General features: G+C 33.9%; 2 protein-coding genes across 4 annotated transcripts; both read right to left on the reverse strand.

Annotated features, from left to right (window-relative positions):
* Positions 1-255: 255 nt before the first annotated feature.
* LOC141483877 (uncharacterized) lies at positions 256-2,584 on the reverse strand. 3 transcript variants are annotated; one of them, XR_012466349.1, is made up of 4 exons: positions 1,961-2,584; positions 1,605-1,811; positions 569-1,530; positions 256-520 (listed from the first exon to the last, which is right to left on the reverse strand). XR_012466349.1 is itself a non-coding variant. In XM_074178863.1 (4 exons), the coding sequence occupies exons 1-4, from the start codon at positions 2,153-2,155 to the stop codon at positions 1,132-1,134; spliced, it is 687 nt and encodes a 228-aa protein (XP_074034964.1). In that variant the 5' UTR covers positions 2,156-2,584; the 3' UTR covers positions 256-1,131. The 3 variants fall into 3 exon arrangements, 2 of the variants coding, with proteins under 2 accessions (XP_074034964.1, XP_074034948.1); XM_074178863.1 differs by having other exon boundaries at positions 256-1,313; positions 1,428-1,530; XM_074178847.1 differs by having other exon boundaries at positions 256-1,530.
* Positions 2,585-12,179: 9,595 nt separating this feature from the next.
* On the reverse strand, positions 12,180-15,631 carry LOC141483873 (protein FAM200B-like). The gene is made up of 3 exons (XM_074178814.1): positions 15,067-15,631; positions 14,349-14,975; positions 12,180-14,263 (listed from the first exon to the last, which is right to left on the reverse strand). The coding sequence occupies exons 2-3, from the start codon at positions 14,972-14,974 to the stop codon at positions 12,715-12,717; spliced, it is 2,175 nt and encodes a 724-aa protein (XP_074034915.1). The 5' UTR covers position 14,975; positions 15,067-15,631; the 3' UTR covers positions 12,180-12,714.
* Between the last annotated feature and the right edge of the window lie 11,449 nt (positions 15,632-27,080).

Genomic DNA, 27,080 nt, shown 5'->3' on the forward strand with positions numbered 1-27,080 from the left:
CAGAGCCCTACATTATGCCCCATTGAAAGCAGCAAAAATTGTAAATGCTTGTGCTATTCTTCACAATATATTGCTGGAAAGGGAGGACTTTTTTGAAGAAGAGAATTCGGAGGATGATGCACCTATTCCAGATCAGCCAATCAATTTTGATGATCTGAATATAAGTCAGAATTATTTTAATGAAGGTGTACGCACCAGAAACAGGATAATCAATATGTATTTTTGATTTTTTGTCACTATAAAATATACTCAACATTTCGAAATAGATTTTTATTTAAATAATGTTTACATTTGATATTCATTCCTTTCAACTCAAAGAAAAATATCTTTCCATAGCATCTACAACTTTTTGAATGGCTATAGTTAATTCGTCCATGCTATTCTCCAACTTGTTGCTTGTAGCTTTCAACAAATTCAAAACTGTCTTATATTTTTTCGTACTTCTTTGTTTCCTGGTGTAGCACCATTTTACAACTTTTTTTGTTGTAGGTTGCTTGAGCTTCATCATATGTCCAAGTTCCTAAAATCATGGTGTGGTAATATTTAATAGTGCTTCAAGGCTACATACCTTTTGTTTCAAAAACCCTAGCTCGGGAACTAACATCCCCTCAATACACAGCCCACTCAGAATGGCTAACAGTTTTTTTTCAAGCTCAGTTAATATTATTGGAATTGGCAAACCACCACCTGTGAGATGCTGATCAATGTAAATATCCCTGGCTTTCCTTTTCACATAATTTTTCCATCTCCAAAATGCCTCTTGCCATTCTTTAATCTTTTTGCAAGCGCCACCAGGCACCTTGTTCAATTCTTCACATAATTCGGTGAAGTCTTTGTTCCTATTTTCCAAGAATTGTATGTACAATGCATACTGTTTGTAAACCAATTTTTTTGTCTCTAAAAAGATTGCCTTCTGTTACAAAAAGTAAATACAGAAAAATTACTAATAGTATAGTTATAAAATTTATTATGATACCTACATGAAATTCAACAAAAAATAATCTTTAAAAATTTTATAAAACAACAAAAAACACATTTTTATTAAATAAAAGTCAAACTCTCTCCCTAATCTAAAAAAACAATCTTCTCATTATGTACTAAAGCAAAATATTGAATATTTTTTTAAATATTTCATTCTTGGTCAATGATAACTGTGTTTTCAATGTTATTTTCCACTTTATCACAATATCTATTGATGGCATTTGCAACCTCTAAAATTGCAAGGCTTATATCAAACAGTTTTCCTCCTAGAATGTTTACCGCATTTTCATATGTCTGACAAAGAATATCACCAGTTCTTGTTCTTCTGAGTTCTATAATACAAACAAAAAATAAGTTAACTGAATGAGCATAGCTTAAAGCTGTTCTTTCAAAATTCATTTTAATTGCATTCATTCTTATCTTTACAGATGTTAAATTCAACTTACTGCTCCTTTTATTTTTAACTGTACCCTTACTAGTGGATGGTTGGTTTTCAGGGGATGAAGCAGGTTTTGTTTCCTCATCTGATTGCTCTCTTTCTTCAGAGTGCTAAAATTAATATAATGTATATCGTAAAAGCGATTTAGAGTTGAAGAAATGGCTTTTAAGATGAATATACCTACCACAGTACTCACTAGAGTATACGAAGTACCTGGCTGCTTTTTTGTCGTTTTCGTTGAAGAACAACTCGGGTTAAGACCTAGTTCACCCAAGTCGAGCCCTGTTACTGCTCCTTGGCCAGTCAGCTTAATTATTTCAGCCTCAAGCTCAGATAGAGCTTTGCTTTCCCTAGCCTTTTTTCGGCAGACGCCTTTCCACTCTGTGAAAACCTTAAAATACAAGCATTTATAATTTTTAAATTTTTACCTACCTATAGGCAGTATCAATATAATTTAACAGAAACTACGAAAATTCAGAATTTTGTCTTGATAGGTATTATATAGTTTCATTTAATATTTTCTTATGCCAGTTTACTTACCTTTTTCCAGCCATTCGTATCTCTAATGGGACCATCTCCACAGGAATTCAATTCTTGAGTCAAATTCCTCCAGAGAGCTTCCATGTCCTCCGGATTATTCGAAGGACTCCATTTTCCCGTTAGTAATATTTTATGTGATTTTATATAGTCTATATAAATTTTAAATTGTTTTTTAGAAGTTCTCTTTCTTTCCATTGTCTATTGTTTCGTACAAATAATAGAATGAATAAATCCCATCCCAAATCAACCTTCAAAACTCAATAATAAACGAACTACTCTGTCAAAAATTAGTAATTTGTTAGAATTTCCTTTGTTGCCAAGTCTAAAAATTCAATTCAATAACAGTGTTTCAACATTCAAGAAAGCGACTTTCAAGAGTGACACATGAATACACATACTTATTGTTATTGAAAAGTTCCAATATGCAATGTTGAAAAATATTCAATATTCAAGTGAACACCTGAATAAGGCCCATTGTCTATTGGATCGTAGCCATCACAGACTTGTGGCCTGTGGTAACCATCACAGACTACAGAAACGAGTTTACAATCAGTATTCTGTGGTAGCCATTTTAGTTTTTGATTTCTTGTGGGAGTGCAGCACGACTTTCAACGAAAATTTCATATTTAACCCATTTATGCCCAACGGGTCGAAAACGACCCAGTCCTTAAATTAGGTTATCAGTTATACACGTGCATGTTTAAGGTATTGCCTACTTTTGCATTCAGTAGACAAAATAATAAACATCTTAAGTATAATATTGCAGAACGTGCTGAGGGTTAGGTTTTTTGGTATTCGTCATAAGTTTAGTCGACAAAATAGTGCAGTGTGACATGGATAACAAATGGTACTGGTAAGTTGCTTATTTGAGTATCGATTTTATTGTTTTTCAAATTATTTATTATACTCGTTTCACATTGTACGAAGTAATATTTGTTTTGTGGTTAGGTTAGCTCGTTTGAAAAATAAATGCATAAAAAATTGCTTGGGTCGTTATTGACCCGTTGGGCAGATATGTGATATACATTTTCCTATTTTAGGAAGAAACCACTGACGACGGCTGAGTTGTTAGATGAAATAGAACAACTTTCCGAAGGTGATCCTGTTCCAGATACAATCTATATAACTCCTCCAGATGATAATGGATTTGACAGTAATGAAGACTCAGGGGATGAAGACTGTAATGACCCTAACAGACTAAATTCAATGCAGCTTCAAGCGCAAGCGGAAACCAATATAGAAGAAGAAAATGGTAACAGTGATGAAGACAGTAACGTAAGAGAACCTGAAGGAAGGCAGAAAAAGTCACGAAAAAATCGACAATGGGTCAAAGGGGACTTGAATGGAAATAAAACAAAACAAACAAATATCGAACTTTTACCTGTGTTGACATTAGGCGATACATCTGAGCCTCTGGAAATTATAGAGCTTGTCTTGAATCCGGAAATATTGGAATTTCTTGTAAAAAATAGCGTCCTATATGCAGGCAGCAAAAATTGTATATTGGAAATCGGCAACGACGAGATGCTTGTTTTTATTGCAATCCTTTATGTAAGTGGTTACGTTCCCGTTCCCAGACGTCGCATGTTTTGGGAAGGACGAGATGACACCAGAAATGTTTTGGTTTATGATTCTATTAGAAGAAATCGATTTGAAGAAATATTTAGATTTTTACACGCAGCCGATAATAACAACTTAGCACAGAATGACAAAATGGCTAAGTTACGTCCTTTGATTGAAAAAATGAACCAAAATTTTATCAAATATGCTCCTGTAAGTTCTTGTATGTCTATCGACGAATCCATGATCCCGTATTTTGGCCGGAACGGGTGTAAACAATTCATTAGAGGAAAGCCAATCCGTTTCGGTTACAAAGCATGGGTTTTGGCAACTCCATCAGGATATTGTGTCAATTTCGATGTATACCAAGGACGAAATTCTCAACAGACTGGCGAAAAACTTGGACTAGGTGAATCTGTGGTAACAAATTTTGCCAAATTATTGCAGAGTCATTTTCCTGATTTGGAATTTTCATTATTTTTTGATAATTTCTTCACAAGTGCCACTCTTATCAGCAAATTGGGAGAAATGGGTTTTGCCGCAACGGGTACAGTGCGAGAAAACCGTACCGATAAATGCCCCCTTCAAAATTCTTCACTAATGAAAAAAAGGGCTAGGGGTGTATTTGACAATGCCGTTGACAAAGATGAGAATATTGTTTGTGTCCGTTGGAAAGACAACAATGTTGTCACAATGCTGTCGAATGAATATGGCGTAGCACCGATCCGTCAAGCTGTTAGATATTCAGCAAAAGAGAAACAGAAAGTTGAAATACCTCAGCCAAACGTGATACATTGTTACAACAGGTTTATGGGTGGTGTGGACCAAATGGACAACAATGTTGCAAACTATCGCATAGGATTTCGAGGCAAGAAGTGGTATATTCCCATTTTATTCTGGATGTTTGATGTGTCCATAAATAATGCATGGATACTGGCTCGGAAATTTGGAAAAAAAATTGATAATCTGGAATTCCGAAGATCTATTGTATTATCTATACTGCAAAAGTATGGAAAACCTCCCTTATCAACCGGCCCAAAGCCTATTCTTGTTAGTCCAGCAGCTCGGAGGCATGGGCAACATCTTATTTTGAGTGGACAGACAAGACGAAGATGTGCTCATTGTAAAAACAAAACCACTAAAGATTGTGACCGGTGTGAAGTTGCGCTACATGATAAATGTTTTTTAGATTTTCATAGAAAATAAAAGTGTTTGGATGATATTTTATTTGTTTGTTTTCATCTGAAAGTTTTCAATTTTATAGACATGCAAAACACAAAGTTCTGCTTGTTTTTATGTGTGCATTGCATATAGGATACTTATTTGCCCAAGTGGGTCAAAAACGACCCATATCAAAACACTAAATTTCCTCACTGAAATTCGTTTTTCGATAGTTACTTCTTCAATTGAATGCCATTTAACCATAATATGTGAGATTTGTAAAGATTAGAAGAAATAAATAGTTCTGGGCATAAATGGGTTAAGATACCCGTTCATTAATTTGTTTTTGATAAGTGGGAATAGAATTATATGGAGTGGGATCACTGCTTCTTCTGGAAAATCACAACTTTTTTTGTGAAATTTCACAGCAACTTCAGCAATGGGATCCAGACTAATCCAGAGGTGAGTTGGGGTATGTTTTTCAGTAACTTGAGATTGTATTTGATTTGAATACAGAAGGCGGCATTATTTTTGGTTTCAACTATACATTTTTCAAATACGTAATGCAAAGCTTTCTTGAAACGATCCAGGAATAACACATTTTCAATATTATCAAAACCATGTTTCTGTACCAAGAGGGAAAAAGGTTGAAGGTACTAGGTGTTAGGTACTATTTTAATATTTTGATCTACTTTTTGTAGAGACACGTCTCTAAAATGAACTGTTCTTCCACTCAACGTTCATAAATTATCAGTAATGATTTTACACTTAGACAATGTGTTTTATTTTCAGAATAAAAGGTGAAGAGAAAAAAAAGTATATGATAAGTTTGTATATATAAGTGATGGCGCAGAAAAAAATGGGCATATTTCAATGAAATGAAGATGAAAAAAAAAAGAATAAAAAATGACTGGGGACTCGCACCTGATTACTGTTGATTTTGAAGTAAATATAACTTTAGGTGATTTTTGGAATGTGAGATGCATTCGTGTTTTATCTTCTGGGAGATTTCATTATTCTGGTGATTTGAAATGAAAATGAGCATTTGAATGTTTCTGTTCTAAAGGCTGGAGGAGTCAAAATATCGTTTAACCTCAACATTCAAACTGTGGATGTCTGAACCAAAAGTAATTTTTTTATGTAGATAATACAGGGTTTTATTCATAATAAGTTTATTCATAATAATGAAGTTTTTATAACTCAGAAAAAATAATTAGAGAGATGGTTGAAGCAAACAACTGATCCTGCAAAACCTTTTTTTCATAAATCTAGAGAATCTCACTGTCTCATTATTATATATACTCACAGCTATATTATATGCTCATAAAAATTATAATAAATATACTACTGAGGCAGTGATACACGAATACAATACCAAAAGCAAAGAGATCATTAGAACAGCTAAAATGAATTCGGTGAATACTGAAAAACAATCCGAAGCATTAAAAAATCTGTTTAAAAATCTGTTTTTTCCGTTAATCAGCTGTAGTCCCTATTATTTGTTATGATTAAATAAATGTTTCACTGGTAAACTGAGTTTTATTTACAACTGATTACATTAGCATACATGTGCAAGTCATCATATATACAACCATTTCTTATCTACAACTAGGTTAGTCTTCTTCTTCTCTTATCTTAATAATAATGACAAATAAGCTTTTGGCTATAGGTTAATAGTATCAATGGACAATATTCTCAACACTCCTCCTCGATTTGAGGTCTCACATCAAAATCGCTTTACTACATTGCAAAATAAGAGTCATAAAACTAGTATATTATCCCTATGCTTCACAAATATTTCTTTGCCTAACGACTTTGTTAAAATGTCAGCTAAATTTTCATTGGATGAAACATATTCAATAGATATTTCTTTTTTACTTACTAGATCTTTCAAGTAATGTGCCTTTATATCTATATGCTTCGCCCTTTTGGAATTTTCATGACTTTTTGACATCAGGATTGAACTTCTATTGTCACAATATAGCTTTGCATTCACGCTTAATTTCAAATCACCCATGACTCCCTTTAGATTAATAAGATCTTGAGCACAAAAACCTGCTGCTACATATTCCGCCTCTGCGGTGGAGAGAGCAACGCATCCTTGCTTTTTAGAGAACCACGATATAGGATTATTTCCATGTAAGATAATACAACCACTTACACTTTTTCTGTCAATTTTGTCAGATGCCCAATCTGAGTCAGAATATGCATTTAATGTATTACACTCTTGTTTGCATAATGTATAGGTTAATCCTTTACTTTTTGAACCCTTTAGGTATCGAAGTATTCTTTTGCCTGCATTCCAAATCTCTTTTGTTGGTTTGTCCAAAAATCTACTTAGATATGAGACTGAGAATGTAATGTTAGGTCTTGTTGTGGTGGATAAGTACATTAATCCTCCAATTAATTGCCTATATGGAATTTCGATAACTTCACTATTTGGACTATATTGAAAGCCTTTTTCCATTGGTGTATATTTTGGATTTGATTGTTCCATATTGAAAGTTTCCAAGAGTTTACCTATAAATTTCTCATGATTTATTTTTAACTTATCCTTCTCTCTACTGATATGCATTCCCAAAAAATTACTAACTTCTCCTAAATCTTTTGCTTCAAATTCCTCTTTCAATAACAACATTACCTTTTCAATGTCTCTTTTGCTTCCTATTAATAAAATGTCATCAACATAAAGTACTATGTATATAAGTTCTCCACAATATAGACAGCAGTCATATCTTGACCTTTTAAAGTTATTCTTTTGAGCAAAATTACTAAAAGTTTCATTCCAAACTTTTGGTGATTCTTTTAACCCATATAAAGCACGATTCAATTTAAGTACTGCAGACTTTGTCTTTAAACCTTCTGGTGGATAAATGTATATGTCATTTTCCAATTTTCCATTCAAAAATGCTGTAGGAATATCTAACTGTTTCATACTGTATCATACTCCTCACTGAGACTTAAAAGAAGGTGACAAACTTTATCTGATTCTTCATACTTGCTTCCTGCACTTTCTAGCTCTCTAATTAGGCTATCGAACTTTTGAAAATGATCTTCTAATTTGTCTGTTGTTCACTTGAGAGTTAATAGCTTTTTCTTTAACGTAAGCTTTGTAAAAACACTTTTTCTCTCGAAAACTTCTTCTAATGACTGCATCATATGTTTGGCTGTCTTTGAATCTTTCACAATGTCGAGATGTTTGTCTGATATACATTGAACAATAATAGACTTTGCTTTTGCATCTTTCACTTGAAAATCCGTTTTCTCCTTTTCAGTACCATAATCTTCAACCTCCTTTTCCAATGCTATTGCTACTTGTTTCTCCTCTAGAAATGCCTTGACCCTGAACTTCCAATTGTTGAAGTTTTCCGAGGTTAATTGTGGGAAAATCACTGTTGTATTCATGTTTCTTCTTTTCTGCTCTGCGTTCCCCTTTCTAGAAATGTCTGCTTTTCTTTTACTCAGTTTCACGTCTAGCGCGATCCTGGGCCCATAACCTATTATTTGTTATGATTAAATAAATGTTTCACTGGTAAACTGAGTTTTATTTACAACTGATTACATTAGCATACATGTGCAAGTCATCATATATACAACCATTTCTTATCTACAACTAGGTTAGTCTTCTTCTTCTCTCATCTTAATAATAATGACAAATAAGCTTTTGGCTATAGGTTCATAGTATCAATGGACAATATTCTCAACAAAAGAAAATGCAAATAAGATTTTTCATAAAGCTTATTCCGTACCTTATTCATTAAGAGAAAAAGTAAAAGTTGAACTTGAAAGTTTAGTGTCAGAAGGTATTCTAATTCCTGTTAGTCATGCAGATATAGCTAGTCCTATAGTGGTAGTCCCAAAGAAAAACAATACTATCAGAATTTGTGGGGATTTTAAAAAAAATGTTAACCAAATTTTAAAAATGGATCACTACCCTCTTCCAACTCCAGATGATTTGTTTTTCTCAGTATCAGGTGGAGTTATGTTTAGTGTGATAGATTTATCCAATGCTTATTTACAATTGTCAGTTAGCAAACAAAGTCAAGAGTTATTAACAATTAATACTCACATTGGATTATTTCAATACACTAGATTACCTTATGGTATCTCAAGTAGTCCAGCTATATTTCAGTCAACGATGGAACAAATTTTGAAAGGGTTGGAATTTGTAGGTGTCTATTTAGATGATTGTGTAATTTCAGGAAGAAATTTAGAAGAATGTATTAAGAATGTTGAACAAGTATTACAACGCTTTGAAAAACATAATATCGAATTAAATTGTGACAAAAGTATATTTTTTCAGTCAGAAATTGAATTTTTAGGACACACTTTGAGTAAAGAAGGTATAAAACCATTAAAGTCAAAAGTAAAAGAAATTATGGATGCGCCTGTCCCCACTAACTTAACTCAGCTTAAAAGTTTTCTTGGGTTGTTGAATTTTTATTCTAAATTTTTACCTCATTGTTCAGATATCTTGAGTCCACTGAATGACCTACTAAGGAAAAGCCAACCTTTTAAATGGGGAAAGTCTCAACAGGCAGCATTTGAAAAATGTAAAGGCATGATTAAGAACTGTGTTACTTTAACACACTACGACCCTAATAAGGAACTTATAGTGGCTGCAGATGCAAGTCCATATGGGTTGGGAGCAATTTTAAGCTTGGTAGAAGACGGTGTTTGTAAGCCAATCCAGTTTGCATCTTGTACGCTGTCACCATCAGAAAGAAATTATGCTCAAGTACAGAGAGAAGCGTATGCAGTCGTGTTTGCAGTTCGCAAGTTTCACAAGTTTTTGTATGGAAGAAAGTTTACCATTTTGTCTGATCACCAGCCATTAAAAACCATTTTTGGAGAAAAACAGGGGTTGCCTACTTTAGCTCATGCTAGAATTCAGCGATGGGCGGTGACATTATCGGCTTATAACTATGAGATTAAATACAAAAAAGCTAGTGAGATGTCAAATGTTGATTGTCTTTCGAGATTGCCGCTTTCTGAGATGTTCGAAGACAGTAAGGTAGAGGACCAAGTTTTTGCTTTCACATATGAAGATAACCTGCCTATTACGGCAGAGCTGATTTGTGAAGAGACAAAGAAAGACAAATGTGTGAGTGAAGTCATTGAAAACATTAAACATGGGTGGTCTTACTGCAACAATGAAGAATTGAAGCCCTATTTTCAAAGAAGAAATGAGCTGAGTGTAGAATGTGATTGCCTAACTTGGGGAAATCGAGTGGTAATACCAGAATCCCTAAGAGGTGCACTGTTGGAAATTTTACATGAAAGTCACCCCGGAATTGTAAGAATGAAACTGAGAGCTAGAAGCGATTTTTGGTGGCCAAATATCAACGACCATATTGAGCAATTTGTTAATCAATGTCAAGCATGCCAAATATTGAGTAACCGTGAAAAAAATGTCAGCATATCAGCTTGGGAAAAAAGTGAGAGAAACTTTTCGAGAATGCATGTTGATTTTTTGATTTGGAAGGCTACAAATTATTTTTGATGATAGATACCACGTCAAAATGGTTAGAGATTTTTCGAATGAATGGAACAAATGCTCTAAAGACAATTGTAAGACTTCGTGAAGTTTTTAGTAGATTCGGTCTACCTGAAGTTTTGGTGGCAGACAATGGACCCCCTTTTAACAGTGACGAATTTCATCAATTCTGTAGATCCAATGGAATACATGTAATTAACACACCACCGTATCACCCAGAATCTAATGGCAGTGCAGAGAAATGCGTTTCGACAGCAAAAAAATCTTTGAAAGAAGTATTTTTACAGGATGAATTGTCAGTATTGAACATTAAAAAAGCTATGGAAAATGATATTTTCAACCGAAATTTGTATGAGAAATGCGATTCAATTGAGCATAAGTTGGATAATTTCTTGTTTAATTACAGGAACACTCCAAGTACCGTCACAATGAAGTCACCGGCCGAACTGCTATTTAAACAAGTTCCCCGAACTAAACTAAACATGTTTCATCCAAAATATTTAAAAGGGAAGGTAGAAAGGAAAAGAGAACAAGTCGTAGCCCAGAGACAAAACAAGGGAAGACGTGAAAATATAATGTATTTAGTGAATCAGTCAGTGATGCTATATATGACACAGCTGAAGAAGTGGGTTACAGCTAAAGTTTTAAAAGCAGTTGGTATAAATTCTTATTTAGTTATGACCTCAGAAGGAAGAGTTCGGTATGTTCACGCGGATCATTTGAAACCAACTTTTCTACAATTTCCAGAAATAGATGTTTCCGTAGATGGATCAGATAAAACAGATAAGTCGGCGGTAGAAAGCTTCCAAAAGTCGGATAGGCCTGAGAGTAATAGTGAAAACCTTCATGAGAAGAAATCTATAGAGAATCAAGGTTTAAAAAATAATGAGGTTCCCCCCTCAGTTGAAGTAGTAGACCCAAAGAGTTCTGTTAATCCTATTACACCTATACCTAAATCTCTTGCTAAAAATGATAGGGTCAGGGTTTCCTCCCCCAAGTATTCAAAGACATCTCCATCATTGATTCGTAAATCTCAAAGAGTTAGTAAGGCTCCTGACAGGTTGGATTTGTAACCGTGGCTGGGATCTTGGAAACAAGCTAAGTGGGAAGGAGTGTAATATATGCTACGTACGTTGTGAATGCACCGTAAAACAGGATCCTGACAATTGACAGTGCCTAGAGGGGTACTGGCAATTGAGGTTGTAGAGTTAGGGTTTTTTCACGAATAAGATGTCGGGTAATGGCGTGGGCCAGATTTTGTATGGTGATATGAATTTTGATAATAAATAATTATTTATAAATTACACCTTTTGTTGTGTGAATATACAATACCAAGTTTTTCACATTATATTCAAATATTGTAATAAAGTGTTTATAAAGAAATAAACCAATTTTTAAAAAGTGAATTGTGAAAAACAAGATATAACATGTATATGAAGATGAAACTCAAGTATCTACGTATAAAAAAGAAAAGATGTGATCTATCTTTACTGATATTCTAAAGAGAACGGGTTTATTTATTCATAGATAGTAAACTCAATAAGTATTCAAAGAATTTCAAAACTTATTTTACTTATAGAAAGATACATCATATTACGTGCCGGTTTCCCACCAAGTAACATTAGGCTATTTTATTCTATGTGAATACACTAATATCAATTCAGATAGGCAGCCCACACTACAACTGCCAAGTAAGGTTGGTTGTCTACCTTTGATAAGGAACATTTTATAGGAATTTATCATTATAAACAAACTTGGTACTCCAGAAAAGGAAGAAAAGTCAAAATATCTTCATTCATTTATATAAGGAGATGAAAATAATGAGCGTAGAGGGAAGGCCAATATGTTACAATTGTCAATACTTACTTGGCATTCCTGTTTTGATATTCAATTGGCGCATTTGGAAAAGTAAACAAAACCTAGATGTTGACTTTGTCATAGGTGTCATTTGCTGCCGTCGTAGTCCGCAAGCCGGTCGAGAAAGATCGACTACCGAACTAGTCAGGTTCAGCGTTAGCAACTTGAAGTGGACTGACTATCGTACTCAGGGGCGTAAAATTATCGTACATGGATCGAAATTATCGTATTTTTTAGGATACTGTCTCTTATAGATAAATAAATCATATAAATTGTAATATTGATATGCATGCAAGTACTCGATAGTTTATCTTTTTTAAACCACCGCTGTCAAATCAACAGAACACTGAAACCCAAATGTTTTACACGTGGTACAGACCTGAACTGATTCCCTTTCCACTTTAAGTTCAATAAACGCGCCAAGCTTAAAATTCACTCAGACAAAATTTCACTGTTCCCATGCAAGTTGGGTATGAAACACGCCAAAATTTTGTATTTATAAAGAAGAAATGGATATGAATGGGTAGTGAAATAAAAAATGAAAGAATTTCTTTTATATATCAATATACACTTATATTCATAAAAACAGAAAATATAATTTTTATATTTTAATATAGTTTTTAAGAAATAATTTAATATAATTAAGGTATTCATAAAGATTAATTATTTGTTTTATCACTTAGAAATCGTTTGGCATTAAAATATTATTAAATTCCTCTACATCCGCGTCACTATATAAATCTTGAACCGTTTTAGCAGTGCTTTCTGTAGTAATTTTTTTTTTGTATAGTAACGCTTTGTTCATCCGACTGTATTCACTCTGTGATGGATCATACGTTGTGCAATCGTTTTCTTTACCTCTAACTCGTTGTTTAGCTAATAGCACGCCGTTTACCGTCGAAATTGTCATTTTATTGCGAGCCTTAGTTTTAATCAAGTTAATTTTGCTGAATATGCGTTCACTGTCAGCATTCGAGTGTGGAAGTGAAATTGTTTCGAGCACAAATTTTGAAAGGTTTTTAAAAGTCATTCCTTGATCTCCTTCTTCACATTCCAACAGCTTTGCCCAAAAAATATCGACCGGATCATTTACATCAATACCTGCCGGGAGCTCGAAAGACGGTAATTGACGCCACTCGTCATCGATTATTTGATGTTGATCACTTGATGCAATACGAGGCAAAGCCTTCATCAAGGGCAGCAAACTGGGGACAATATCTCTGGTCTTTCTCAACATTGCTTTTGACGGATTCAGATACGAGACTAATTTTAAAACAGGATCTGAAAAATCAAAGCGCTTTTTAATTTCTTTACAACCTTCAATTAGAAAATCGGTACAAGTCGTAGCGAAATCTGATTTTAATTTTTCATTATTGCGAATTTCGACCTGATCTAGCATTTTTCTGACTTCAACTCCGAAGTACATATTTTCCGGACGTAAACGATGCGACTCATTGCATGGGTCTAGTTCACTTAAATCGGTTCGATAAATATAATCTCTGGACATGTACGTTTCTAAAATTTCTTGATAGCTTTTACACATTTTATCATGGAGGCTTGTAACAACTACCGACGATGACTGAAAGAGTTCATTTAGTTTAGTAAATTTAGGTAGTATAAAGTCCAGAAAAAGATAAAATAGTTTGATGATCGGATTGTTGAGAGCCTGGACAATCTGTTCAACAGATTTTAATCGAATAGTTAGCATTTGGTCTCTAAAGTATAATTCGAGTGCAGGCCACTGTTCAATTATCCTCGAAACGACCGCTTTTAAAGATAACCAACGCGTTTGTGCTGGGCGGAGAATTTTGTGAACATCAATGTCTAAAAATGTTTGGAACTTTTTGAACAAGTGCTGTCGTTTAGCGCTGTTTTTAAATTCACCATAGACATTACGAGCCAGATCTTCACAACTTCTTGGTAATTTTTTACATGCATTGCTGGCACAAAGATGCAATGAGTGGCATATACACTTGAAAATGTAAATGCCAGGGCATTTTTCGAGAAATCTTGAAGCTACCGAGTTATCTTTTCCCATCATTGTACTGGCTCCATCCGACGCGAATCCAATGATGTTCTCTAATGGAATCTCGTAATCTTCAAAGGACTTCATTACTAGTCCGAACAAATATTCTGCCGTAGCACTCTCCACCTCCGAATCTTGCTCGAAAATTTGACAGAGATCCCAAAACTTGCTGACCACTCGACCCTCTTCAGCGTCAAAAAACCTGTTTTACAAAATTTAAAATATAAAAACACATAATAGATAATTATTATCCGTAAAAGCAGTGAAATATGATTATTATTTTTTACCTCACAATGATGCACATCGTTTGTATGCCCCCAATATCAGTTGATTCGTCAATTAAAACACTGAACCGATTGATCTGCAATTTTTTTTGCAGATGTTCTTTTTCGGCCTCAGCAATGACATTTTTTATTATCGCAGTTCCTTTCGTCGATTTCATCTGCATGTTCTTAACAATTTCAGAGTCTGGCACAGAACTTTTCAATAGTGTTGTCAAATGATCTAAAGTGGTGAAGGATATATTATGTTCGGCTAGAAAACCACATAACTTTAATTCAAGTGCTTGAGTTGCTTTGGCTTTCGTGCTGATTTCGTCAGTTTTTTTTATAAAAGTAGAAATTGACTGTTGAGATGCTAAAGGCTTTCGAAGATGAGTTTTCGATGTCATGTGATTTTTTATCACAGTCAACTCTGCATTCATTATTACATTGCATGTACGGCATTTAGCTTTGTACTGGTCGTCAGGCACTTTACTAAGCCATTCCTTGTAATCATCATTTTTAAGCCAGGCGTCTCTGAATTTTTGCTGGCGATGTTTGTTGATCTTGGTTATTTTTCTGGGAGGTGTGATATCCGAGTCTGATTCAGTCAGTTGACTGCTCGTACTATTTACTTTGCATTTAGGACTCATTCTTCATTGCACAGATAAAAAATAATTAATAGGTTAGTAAGTTACAGAAAATATACAGCCACTGAAAAAATGTATTTGATAAATATACCTACTTGCCATTGATAACAATCACTCCGAGTGTGTAATCAAAATTTTGCTGCTTTAGAAAATTACTTCTTTCTTCACTTAATTTGAATAATTCCGTTTGTCAGAGTGAATACAGACATATAATCATAATAATATAACGAAATAACTGCCAACTTTTCTATACAAAATATACGATACATATGAAGTGTGAACATAATCGAAATATCGAACTTATATTCTCTTGTTCGCATTGGTAGATGCTATACTAACCAATAAGAAAGCGTGTACAGCAGGCGCTGGATAAAGTTACAGTATCGACAGTGGTGAAACTTAGTAGAGCGGATCGTAAGGACCAATAGGAATAGAGAACTTGTATTTCCCGGTATTTTCCCAAGATTTTATTGGACAAAATAAAATCATGCTAGTGCGATTTAGACTATCAACGCATGAGTGAAATAATATAAATTCTCAAATTTTTCATCATGATAGAAATTATCGTACAATCTGCGTACGATAATAATATGCTATCGTACATCGTACGTAGGCACAAAATTATCGTATGTGTACGATAATTATCGTACGGTTCCGAACGCTGGTCAGGTTTACTTCCTGGCGGTAAAATTTGATTCAGGCGAATTATAAAATAGCTGCAGCTGTGTTACGTAAATGGAGACCGTTATGAACATTCAAACAATCACCTTGATCAATTATAGGAAGTCTAACGGCAAGAAAGAGTGTTATGTGAGGAATTTCAATAAATAGGAATTCGAAAGGCGGAAATAGGTCGTGAGGGGGGGTTGGAGGAGACGAGGAAGAAACAAGAGGTCTTTCCTAATTTTTGTTAACAATTTGGAGAAATTGTTGCATTCCAAAGTATATTGGGTTTCGTAAGGGAAAGATTCGATAGTCCCGAGTACGAGTATAAGGAGTTTGCTGGTACGGGATTCCGACAAAAGGTCGGATTTAGTGTTTTGTCCTAGCTTGTCGAAACGGCCGCTTCAGACCACCAGCCGCCATTGTTGGATATTGCATTTAAGTTGGACATCAAGGAGTCGCATGATAAGTAGCAGTAGCATTATTCATTTGATTTATTCTGGTGAGTCCGCTTCTTTTTGCTATGGCCTAATTGGTGCAATACATGTCACAACCTATATATATATATATATATATATATATATATATATAGCAAAAAGAAGCGGACTCACCAGAATAAATAAATTAAAGATTCAATAAAATTTTTGTAAAATACCAAGAACAGTACCTTTTGGTGGATTTATTCTCCATACTCACCCCCAAATTGCTGAGCTAGCCGAGTGGTCATTTGAGTAAACTTTTCAGTGACCGAAAAAAAAAATTTTTGTTACCAACACGGTTTTGGAATATACCGAAGGGGGGCTGAACTTTCATTCCAAAACCAAATTTCCGTAGACTCGCTCCTGGATTAAATTTACAGGGAGTTCAGTTGGAGTCGTAAACTCGACATCCATCTCCTCTGTAGACTCGCTCCTGAACTAGATTCACAGAGAAATCCGTTGTAGTTGTGAACTCGACATCCATCTCCACTGTAGAATCGGTCCTGGATTAATTTTACAGGCAGGTCAGTTGCAGTCGTAAACTCGGCATCCATCTCCTCTGTAGACTCGCTCCTGAACTAAATTTACAGAAAGATCCGTTTGAGTCGTAAACTCGACAACCTTCTCCTCTGTAGACTCACTCCTGGATTAAATTTACAGGGAGGTCAGTTGGAGTCGTAAACTCGACATCCATCTATTCTGTAGACTCGCTCCTAGATTGAATTTACAGGAAGGTCAGTTGGAGTCGTAAACTCGACATCCATCTCCTCTGTGGACTCGCTCCTGGATTCAATTTACAGGAAGGCCCGTTGGAGTCATAAACTCGACATCCATCTCCTCTAGAGACTAGCTCCTGAACTAAATTTACAGGAAGGCCCGTTGGAGTCGTAAACTCGACTTCCATCTCCTCTGTAGACTCGCTCCTGAACTAGATTTACAGAGAGATCCGTTGGAGTCGTAAACTCGACAACCCTCTCCTCTGTAGACTCAATCTTGAACTAAATTTACAGGAAGGCCCGTTGGAGTCGTAAACTCGACATCCATCTCCTCTGTAGACTCGCTCCTGAACTAGATTTACAGAGAGATCCGTTGGAGTCGTAAACTCGACAACCCTCTCCTCTGTAGACTCAATCTTGAACTAAATTCACAGGGAGGTCAGTTGGAGTCGTAAACTTGACATACATCTCCTCTGTAGACTCGGAAACATTAAATTAGTAAGTGTTTGACATCAAGAACATGTTTCCAAATATTCCAACAGATGAATGCCTTCCCCTGATTAAAAACATATTAGATAGACATAATACTAACCCATATGTCAACAGTGAACTCTGTGAACTGTTCAACACGTGTTTAAAACAAAACTATTTTAAATTTAATAATACATTTTATATACAGAACTCAGGCCTACCAATGGGATCACCGATAAGTCCGTTACTAGCTGATATATTCCTAAACAATTTAGAGACTAATCTAATTTTGAATAACTGTCTTTCCCATAAACATATTGTGTTCTGGTTTAGATATGTAGATGACATATTAGTAGGCTTCGATGGTTCAACTAGACCATTACTAGACCATTACTTGAAATTCCTCAATAGTCTACACGATAAGATCAAATTCACCGTAGAGATAGAAGAGAACAATGAGATAAATTTTTTAGATCTGACAATATCCAAAAACAATGATAAACTCGACTTTAACATTTTCCGAAAAAACACATTCACAGATTGAACAATACCTTTTGACTCTTTTAACCCGATTTCACAGAAATTGTCTGCATTCAGGTCAATGATACATAGGGCTTTCACAATACCCCTTTCTGATCAAAACCTCCGAAGTGAAATTGCAATCATTAAACAAATAGCAGTTAATAACAAAATACCTACCACTCTAGTTAACAACATAACAATGAAATATCAACAAAAATCAATAATGAAAGAACTATACTCAATTTCCACAAGACCAGAACACAAATATGTTAGTATCAATTATGCTGGTAGAATCTCCGAGAATATTAAAAATTATCTCTCAAAATTCAATTTACAAACATCCTACACATCCAACGGAAATTTAGGAAACATATTATTTAATGCCAAACCTAAATTAGAGAAAGGAAAGAGATCTGGTATATATCGAATAGAATGTGGTGAATGCCCTGCCATATATACAGGCCAAACTGGGAGAAATTTTGATACAAGGTACCACGAACATGTCATTTCGGATAAAAAATCATTAATGTACGAACATCTTCAAAATTCGAAACATAAAATAGATAAAGATAATTTAAAGATCCTACATACATGCGAAAAAGGGAAAATGATGAATCTGTTGGAATCTATGGAAATAAACAGGTCAAAGAAAGATCCCAATTCTATTGTCCTCAACGAACAACTTGAATTAAACAATAGTCCTCTCCTGAACCTATAGTCCAGATCCCAAAACCTACATTATATTGAAAGCTTTGTTATGTTCATGGATTTTACAGGTATATGAAACGCAGGTACCGGATATCAGGTATATCAGATATATCAGGTATATCAAATCATTTATGCTAGAATAATATAGGTATAAATTACTCGGATTTAAATGTAATCAGTTAGTTTTGAAAATGGTATAATAGCCGAAACCGGTCAACAATAAAGAAATATAGTGGAAAATAGACAAAAGTGTGTTTTTGTAGTGTATCCTCAGTGAACATGAATTTCCACAAAATAAACAAGTCGTCAATCGAAGAAGTCAAACAAAATTAATAAACAGAGCTCAATTATTAGTAGCTTGTAGGAATGCATTATTTACTTGGGATTTGATAAAGTCTGCTCTTGTTCAATGTTTTGGTAATAAACTTGAATCTACTTTGGATTTTGGTAAAAGGTTACAAATTTTGAGAAGCACTTTTACCCAAAAAATCAATTCATTTCCTGACATAAATTAATGCCGCTACTAAATTGATTTATTCAAGACAATACCAACAAATTTGTTTAAGCACTTTTATTAGAGGTATATCAGGTCCACTACATAGCTTGATTGGAATAAAGAATCCAGATGATTCTTCAGAAGCCGCTATAACTTACATTATAGAAGAAGACAATTTTCAATATGCCCAAAATCTTTTCAGAACTTCAATAATGCCTCAACATACAAAGGTTGTCACAAGACCACAATTTCAAGATTGGCAAGCCCACAAAACATTATCCAACATTTTGGAAATAATCAAAAAATGTTCATATAACACTCCAAATTTCAACTATAACACCCCTCAAAGACCCCCATTCGAAACGAGAAACTCAGCATCTCAGTCATTTTCTGCAAACTCATTTCCCAAACAACCTAATAATGTTCAGCCATGACCTGTCCACAGAAACTTCCCAACAAACAGACAAATAAAGACATTTGGGGGTAGGACACCTTCAAATCAACCAGAACCAATGTCAGTTACATCCAGAAACACATTCCACAAGCAACCAAATAACCTTCGAAATGAATTTACACAATCAGGTGCTTGAAACTTCACTCGGGAAACTCATAAAATGAAATTTTGTGTAGATTTTGTTCAAAATTGTTCAGATAACGATAATGTTAAAATTCCAATGCTGTTTAGAAATCCAAATAAGGAAGCTCACAGCGCAACTATTAATGAAAAAAAAAATTCTTAGTGGAAGTCCCAAAATAGCAAAAATGCCAATCCATTTGATTATGAAAACATAAAAAAGCGGTTATTCAAAATGAAACTTCCTCGAAGGTAAGTTCTACATCAATCATAAACAATGAAACACTATAAGTAATTAAGGAAAACTATCTAAAAAATATCATCCATATTTTTTTCGACATTAGTTGAGAAAGTATGTTGATGGTAGTTGTACTGTTGCCTTCTATAGAGCATAATATTTGAAAAATAAAATAGTTTTGTTCGCATCCTGTCGAAGTAATTATCAAAAATGCAAAAACCTCAAATTTGATATTTCAAATGATATGCAACATAGTACTACAACTTTTTACTACATCTTACGATTATTATCACCCGTTCAAAATAACTGACCAAGTACGTGGTATATAAAGGGATATAGCTAAGAAAATGCTGAGAAAAATGTAGAACTCTGAGTTCAGAAAAAACAATTTTGAAAGCTGATAAATCTGCCATTAGGCGAGGTCATTTGCAAAATATCAAATCAGAGAAAGTTATTTTTAGAAGACATGAATATGGTATGTGGTAATGGTAATTTAGTTTATTTCATTTTGTAAATATAAATATTTTGTGCTGTATCGAACATTAAGGGGCCAAAGCAACGTTCCACCCACTAGAGACGCTCATGATCTTCTGAAAGGCAAAAAACCAGCGTATTACCAAAAAACATATTTGTCCGATATATTGACGTTAAGTTTCCAACTGAATGAACTCCGGTGCTCGTGTCGAAGTAATCGTCATTGAAAATATATTTGTGGACATCAAAAGTATTTTATTTTGTGAATGTCATTATCAAGAGAGAAAGGTACCTTTCCAACGCTATTCTTCACGCGGACGACCACGAGAAATCCAAGTAAGTCCCTTAATGTTCTCGTTCTTGACCTAATTTTAACTATCGTTTTCTCTTTCGCCATTATGTTTGGGAATAACGGATATCACCCCAACTCAGAATACTTTCCAAAAGTTCATTTTCTCGAAACCAATTTCTAAGCTAATATATACCCAAACAGTATGGCCGATCTCATATTGTATAAAAAGGATGGTTTCAATTTTGTCAAACAAGTCTGTTCTCCGTTAAATGGTAACATGTTCAGTTTACAATTAGAGATCGCGAAGACTTTTACTAGTAAATTTTTCAATTTTGATACAGATGCAGTTGTGGATTATAATCAAAACGACGATGAAAATATCATATTATTGTGGCGTTGTTAGTTTACCAGGAAGAAAACTGTTCTTTTTTGGAAATAAAGTTTTTGTCTTTCTACTACTCCATCTTGATACAAAAAACAAGGATGAGGGGGAATCTTCCAAAGAAAGGAAGGAAGTAATCAAGAGGACTTTCAGTTTGTGTCTGAAAGTTACTTCTTTGCATGATCTACACATCCATGTATAGAGTTACTTATTTTCAAATTGATTACTTCCTTACTTTCTTCGAAAGATTCCCTCATCCTTGTTTTTTGTATCAAGATGGAGTAGTAGAAAGCCTAAAACTTTCTTTCCCAAAAATTAATCACTTCTAAAAATATAACCCCTTCAATTCAAAAACTGCCCTATTCTGGAAATTATATCATGAGAACATAATACATTGGCAATTTACGAATCATTTGTGAAATTCAAGAAATTCCTTCAGTAGAAAAATGAATGGCCAATATTTGAAATGTTTCTCAGCGATTTCAGTTTCGCGAATTTGAACACTGCTTCGAAAGCGTTCAATAATATGGAATTAGAGAATTATTCGAACTCATACTTCGACTATTTTCAAACAAAGAAACACTTTTCCCTCAAATAGAACTAAGTTGTATTTAGGGGGCGCTCATTTCATAAAAAAAAATATTTCAATTGATTGATGAAAATACCAAAATAATTGAAAATAGGCGAATAAGGAACCGTATTTAAACTCGCAATGGTGTCTAATATAACTGATCTCAAGGAAGGAATGACGTACTTGATGAAATAGATACTTTCGATTGTCTTGAAACCTAAGAGATTTCGGTAACTACATGTAAACGAGCAAAAATCTGCTCAATCAAAACAGTTTAAGAAAAAAATCACCTATCTATACATTTTTCCTAGGACATATATAATCGAAATAGGCTCACAATGAAAAACAATCACAATAAAAATAATTTTTAGTGTCATTTCCTATTAGAAATCGTCTTGATTGAATATATGGGACTATTTTCTTTGTGGTTAGCAGTCGTTATCAAGAAAAGACGGAGCAACGCTTTAATAGAACGATGGTGTGGTTTATATTAAGAGGAACCAGGGATCTCAAACCCACTTCTTTCATAAGAAAAATCATATTTTGAAGACTTTCACCGAAATTGACCTACGGTATATCGAAACACATACTACCTACAGCTCCCAGAACTAACCAGTTTATTGTTTCAGATAATTTGCTGCAGATAGTCCTGTCTGAAAGACTCTGTATGCCTAACTTCATCAATGCAGTGGTATCACTAAAGAAATCATCTTGATATTTATATTGTCAATACCTAAAGCATTAGATTTTTTTTCGATAGCAGTCAAAATATCATCATCACATATATCGGTGATGGAAAAGTTCATAGGAGCGTTCAATTTATTATTATTGTATAATGAGAGAGTGTTACTATTTACTATTGAAAGTACAGCCACGTTTAAAAAATAGTAATTGAAGTTTTTAGGTCTACGTAGTTCAATTGGCAGGCTATTGGTGTGCGAAGATGATTTTGTAGTAACACTCCAATCTGCAAGATTTCTCCATGTCATTTTTTGATTGTTTTTATTTTTGTTCAAAAAAAAATTGTATGAATGGTGTTTTTCACGTTTTACTGCGTCGCTGACGTAGTTTCCTAAAGTTACATAGTACTGTCTAGCTGCTACTGTATTTCCTTCAAGATATTTGTCATGAGTTCTATCACGGGTTTTCATCATCAATTTGATATTATAAAATGATTGGTATATGAATTAAGGAGCTAGTGCCCACATAACTACAAACAAGAACTGCTTAACAGAAACTACAAATTCACAAGGACCCAACGAAATTGTAGTTGCTGATGAATCAAAGGTATCGATATAAAGCACCAGAAACTTGAACATAACAATTGTGCAAAATGAAAGGATTCGAGTGTTGGTCAAAGACGTTTCATATGTACCCCAAGTAGCAACAAATTTATTATCAGTTGGCTAATTGATTAGAAATGGAAACAGTGTAATCTGTGAAAATGATGGTTGTGAAATTTTCAAAAAAACTGGTCAGCTAATGGGAACAGCCAAATTGGTCAATAATATGTACGAATTAGGCACTGAAAGAGCAGAGCAGTGTTTTCAATCTGCAGAAACTATTGTGTCAGAAGAAATTTGGAATCAAAGACTAGGGCACAATGAAAAGGACCTGAAGAGATTGACAAATGGTGCAGTTGAAGAAATGATATGCAAAAGAGAAATTAGCTTGAACAAATAAAATTGTGAGACTTGAAATGAAGGCAAGCAAACTAGATTACTATTTCCAGATAAAGGATCTCGAGCGAGTAGTATTCTAGAAATTGTGCCTACACTTTTATGCGGCCAAGAAAAATTATTTGAATGTGATTGACAATGTTTCATGATGAATTTCACTAGTTCGGACTTCCATTGTTCAATATATAAAATGATTTGAAATCCCTGAAACAACTAAAAAACAAGAATTGAAATTAAATAGCTGTAAATAACAATTAATCAAGCAAAAAACCTGAAATGAAATAATAGTGAAATAAAATACAAGTAAAAAAGAAACAACTGATCAAAAAATAAAAATAAAGAAATACAAAATGAAAATAACATGAATAAAAAGTTAAGAGATTTCAAGCCAAGTAACAATCGAAACGTCGTGAACTAACATGGCTTGAAATCTCTTGACTTTTTATTTTTATCTTTAATTTCATTTTGTATTTCATTATTTTTATTTTTTGTTCAATTGTTTTATTTTTACTTGGGTTTTATTTCAGGTTTTTGGCTTAATATAATTGTTATTTACAGCTATTTAATTTTGATTCTTCTTTTTTAGTTGTTTCAGGGATTTCCAATCATTTTATATATTAGACAATGGAAGTTCGAACTAGTGAAATTCATAAAGAAAAATTATTTTAGTAGGATATGGTGAAAGTACTAAGAGTAACAGACTGTATGACCCAGAAACAAACAAAGTAATTATAAACAGAGATGTGGTGATTATGGAGGAAACTGAAGTACAAGTATCAATCACTACAAGCAAAGTAATGACAGATTCAGTGCGGGGCACCGTAGAAAATGAACAATCTGTACACCATAATGATAAAGATATTAGCAATTCCGAAGCGGGAGATAGTTACTTCAAGGGTGAAGACACCAGCGATGAAGTTTACACATGCAAAATAAATGAAATATCAACTTCAGAAAGTAGAAGATCACAAAGACATACAAAACCTAAAGAATTCAAAGATTTTGTCACATATATGTGTATGGAAATCTTAGAAAAAGATAACCGAATCTCAGTAGGCTTCTCAGAGCAGATACATATATGTGGAAACAACTCATGTCAGAGGAATTGAAGAGCTTTAAAGAAAATGAAGCTTGGGAAGTAGTCGACTGGCCGAGAAATTGTACAGCAGCTGTTGTGAAGTGTAAGTGGGTTTTTAAAAGAAAAGTCAATTATGAAGGTATAGTGAAATATCGTGCTAGGTTAGTAGCTAAAAGATTCTCACAGACACAAGGAATAGATCATGTAGAAATGTTTTCCCCTGAAATAAGACATTCAATTTACGATTACTTTTTCACTTTCGGTTAAATTAAGGTTAGATATTCATCATTTAAATGTAGAAACAGCATTTCTTAATGGGTATTTGAAATTGTTTATTTGCAAATGCCAGAAGGTTTTATTTGTTCAGATACAAATAAATGCTTACGATTGAATAAAGATAAACAGTTATCACAAGCTTGGAATGACCGTGCAAATAATATTTCATGCGAGTTGAATTATAAAAAATCTATGCATTGAGTCTTGTATTTCCATAAAAGAAAAAAATGATATGCTCACAATCATTGCGCTATCAGTAAATGTTTTTTTCAGTTTTTCCAATGATGAAAAGGAAACAAGTAGAATCAAAAAGGAATTAAGCTCTCGATTTCAAATTAAAGAATGTTTGGACATGTAAGTAGATTTTGATCGGGATAATAACATTATGATATTGAGTCAGAAAAACTATATCATTGAATTGTTAAATAAATTCAACATGTTTGATGCTGAAGGAATTAAGACACTTATGGAATTGAAGTTGGATTTAAAAAAGGGAGAAGATAGTGAAGAATCAGAACTCGATTTCCTTTCCAAAAGTTAATTGGAAGCCTCATGTATTTGTCTGTTTTGACTAGACCAGATATATATTTTAGTGTCAGTTTTTCAATCAATTCAATAATTCCTGTGATGAATGTCACAGGAAAAGTGCTAAACCGGGTTTTAAAATATTTGAAAGAGACTTTGAACTATGGTTTGAGATTTTCATGAGATAATTCAAAAACTCTGTGGTTTTGTCATCTCATGTCATAAAGCAGAAAACAGTTACATTATCAAGCACAGAAGCAGAACGTATGTCCACATCTGAAGGAGCACATGAAACTCTATACTTGAGAGGTTTGTTAGCAGAATTGACTGAAAATGTATCTTGTTATACCTTATTCAATGATAATCAAAGTAACATAAGTTTATCATAGTAACATCATATAGATATATGTCATTATTTTGCATGGGAATTGATTTCTAATTCGATTTTGAAATTAGAATATCTACTTACAGATATTATGCCTGCTGGTGTTCTAACTGAAAATTTAAACTCTGAAAAACATCATAAACTGTTGAAACTGCTAGGCATAGTAAATTTGTAAATTTATTTTACTGATAAGTGGGGGCGTTGATATTGAGTTGTATTAGCAACTTGAATTATGTACACCCAACGCCATCTATGGTTTGATACTTGTAATACATGTGAAGTGTTTCATCTGAAATGAATTAGTCATTGGCTGAATAGAGCGCACGTAGTTTTATTTTCACTCTGCGTAATATGTAATATTACTATTTCAGAACGCGCTTTGAAAACATATGAAAACCAGAGAATCATTAAACTTGGGGATATAGAAAAACTCAAGTGTACAATCGAAAAAGTTTTTGAAACTTTTTGGTCATATATCACATTACCGAATAGAAACATCGAAAATAATACCGTCAAATTAGTCAAAGATTACTTCGATCCAAAGCAAACGTATGCGCTCCATTTTAAGGATCCCTCGTGTTGCAAAAGATTTCAAGTGATACGATACGATATCTTTTCAAAAATTCCTCTTTCAGAATAGTACAATGTCCAACATTTATTACTGATGTAGAAATACTAAATGACGAAGAACGAAAACTTCAACTTTACCACACGAAAACAAGTGTCAGAAGTATCAATGAAATCAAACAATCCCAGAGTTCACCTTTTTATTGGCCTAAAAAAATGATGACTTATTTTACGACAGTTATTGACTCTTTTTTCGATATGGTCAAGCGTACCCCTTAAAAGCCCTTGCCAATGTCCTCGTTCTCAAAAATCTTCTCAATTTCATCCATAGGTTACCGCTGAAAATCATTATGCGTGCCGAGTACCTAGCTGCTGGTTATATCGTACTGGATCAATACGAAATGATTGTGAAAACGCTGTACCTGAATGAATCTGGTAAGTATACCTGTTCTGTATACCTGATGAATGTAAATACATAAAAGCATATGAAAGTGTCTCATTCATCAGAGAATAAGCCTGTGAGTCAAGTGAAACCTGACAATTGAATTGTATTAAATACTCATAAGTGCTGAAAGAGTTCACTGACATAGACTCAGAAAGTAAGTACCCTTTTTCGTATAGTTTTATATCTGTGCTAGTTTCTAGTAGAAAAGATATAGAAAGAAGTTTTCTACAACGTGACATGATGTTGATTTCTCAAGTAAAAACTATCGTATGATTGAAATTTTCACTTGTATGAAAAGTCGTTTGGCATAACTAATTAATGACAACGAGTTTCAACTACGTCACGAGTCTGACGTAGTGCAGCCACTGTAGGTAGTATTTCAAATCCAAATCATGATATGGCGGTGAAAATGAAGTAGAATGCTTGAAATTCGCACAGATTGAACAAATCCCAATTCACTTTAATTTCATAGGAAATATTCTCTAACATGTTTATTCAATAATTTTTCGTGTTTCGTTGATTCAGATTAAAAAGCGTAGGTCTCCTTTTGTAATAATTCAGCATTTCA

This window comes from Leptinotarsa decemlineata, unplaced genomic scaffold, assembly GCF_025532065.1.
Source record: "Leptinotarsa decemlineata unplaced genomic scaffold, Ldec_3_MD MMD2_P_RNA_scaffold_14, whole genome shotgun sequence".
NCBI lineage: Eukaryota > Metazoa > Arthropoda > Insecta > Coleoptera > Chrysomelidae > Leptinotarsa > Leptinotarsa decemlineata.

Coding starts and splice junctions, on each gene's coding strand:
- LOC141483873 (XM_074178814.1), bottom strand. CDS start 14,974: ATGAGTCCTAAATGCAAAGTAAATAGTACGAGCAGTCAACTGACTGAA. Junction 14,264..14,348: donor ACGATGTGCATCATTGTGAG/GTAAAAAATAAT, acceptor TTTGTAAAACAG/GTTTTTTGACGCTGAAGAGG.
- LOC141483877 (XM_074178847.1), bottom strand. CDS start 2,155: ATGGAAAGAAAGAGAACTTCTAAAAAACAATTTAAAATTTATATAGAC. Junction 1,812..1,960: donor ATACGAATGGCTGGAAAAAG/GTAAGTAAACTG, acceptor TTGTATTTTAAG/GTTTTCACAGAGTGGAAAGG. Junction 1,531..1,604: donor ATACTCTAGTGAGTACTGTG/GTAGGTATATTC, acceptor TATTAATTTTAG/CACTCTGAAGAAAGAGAGCA.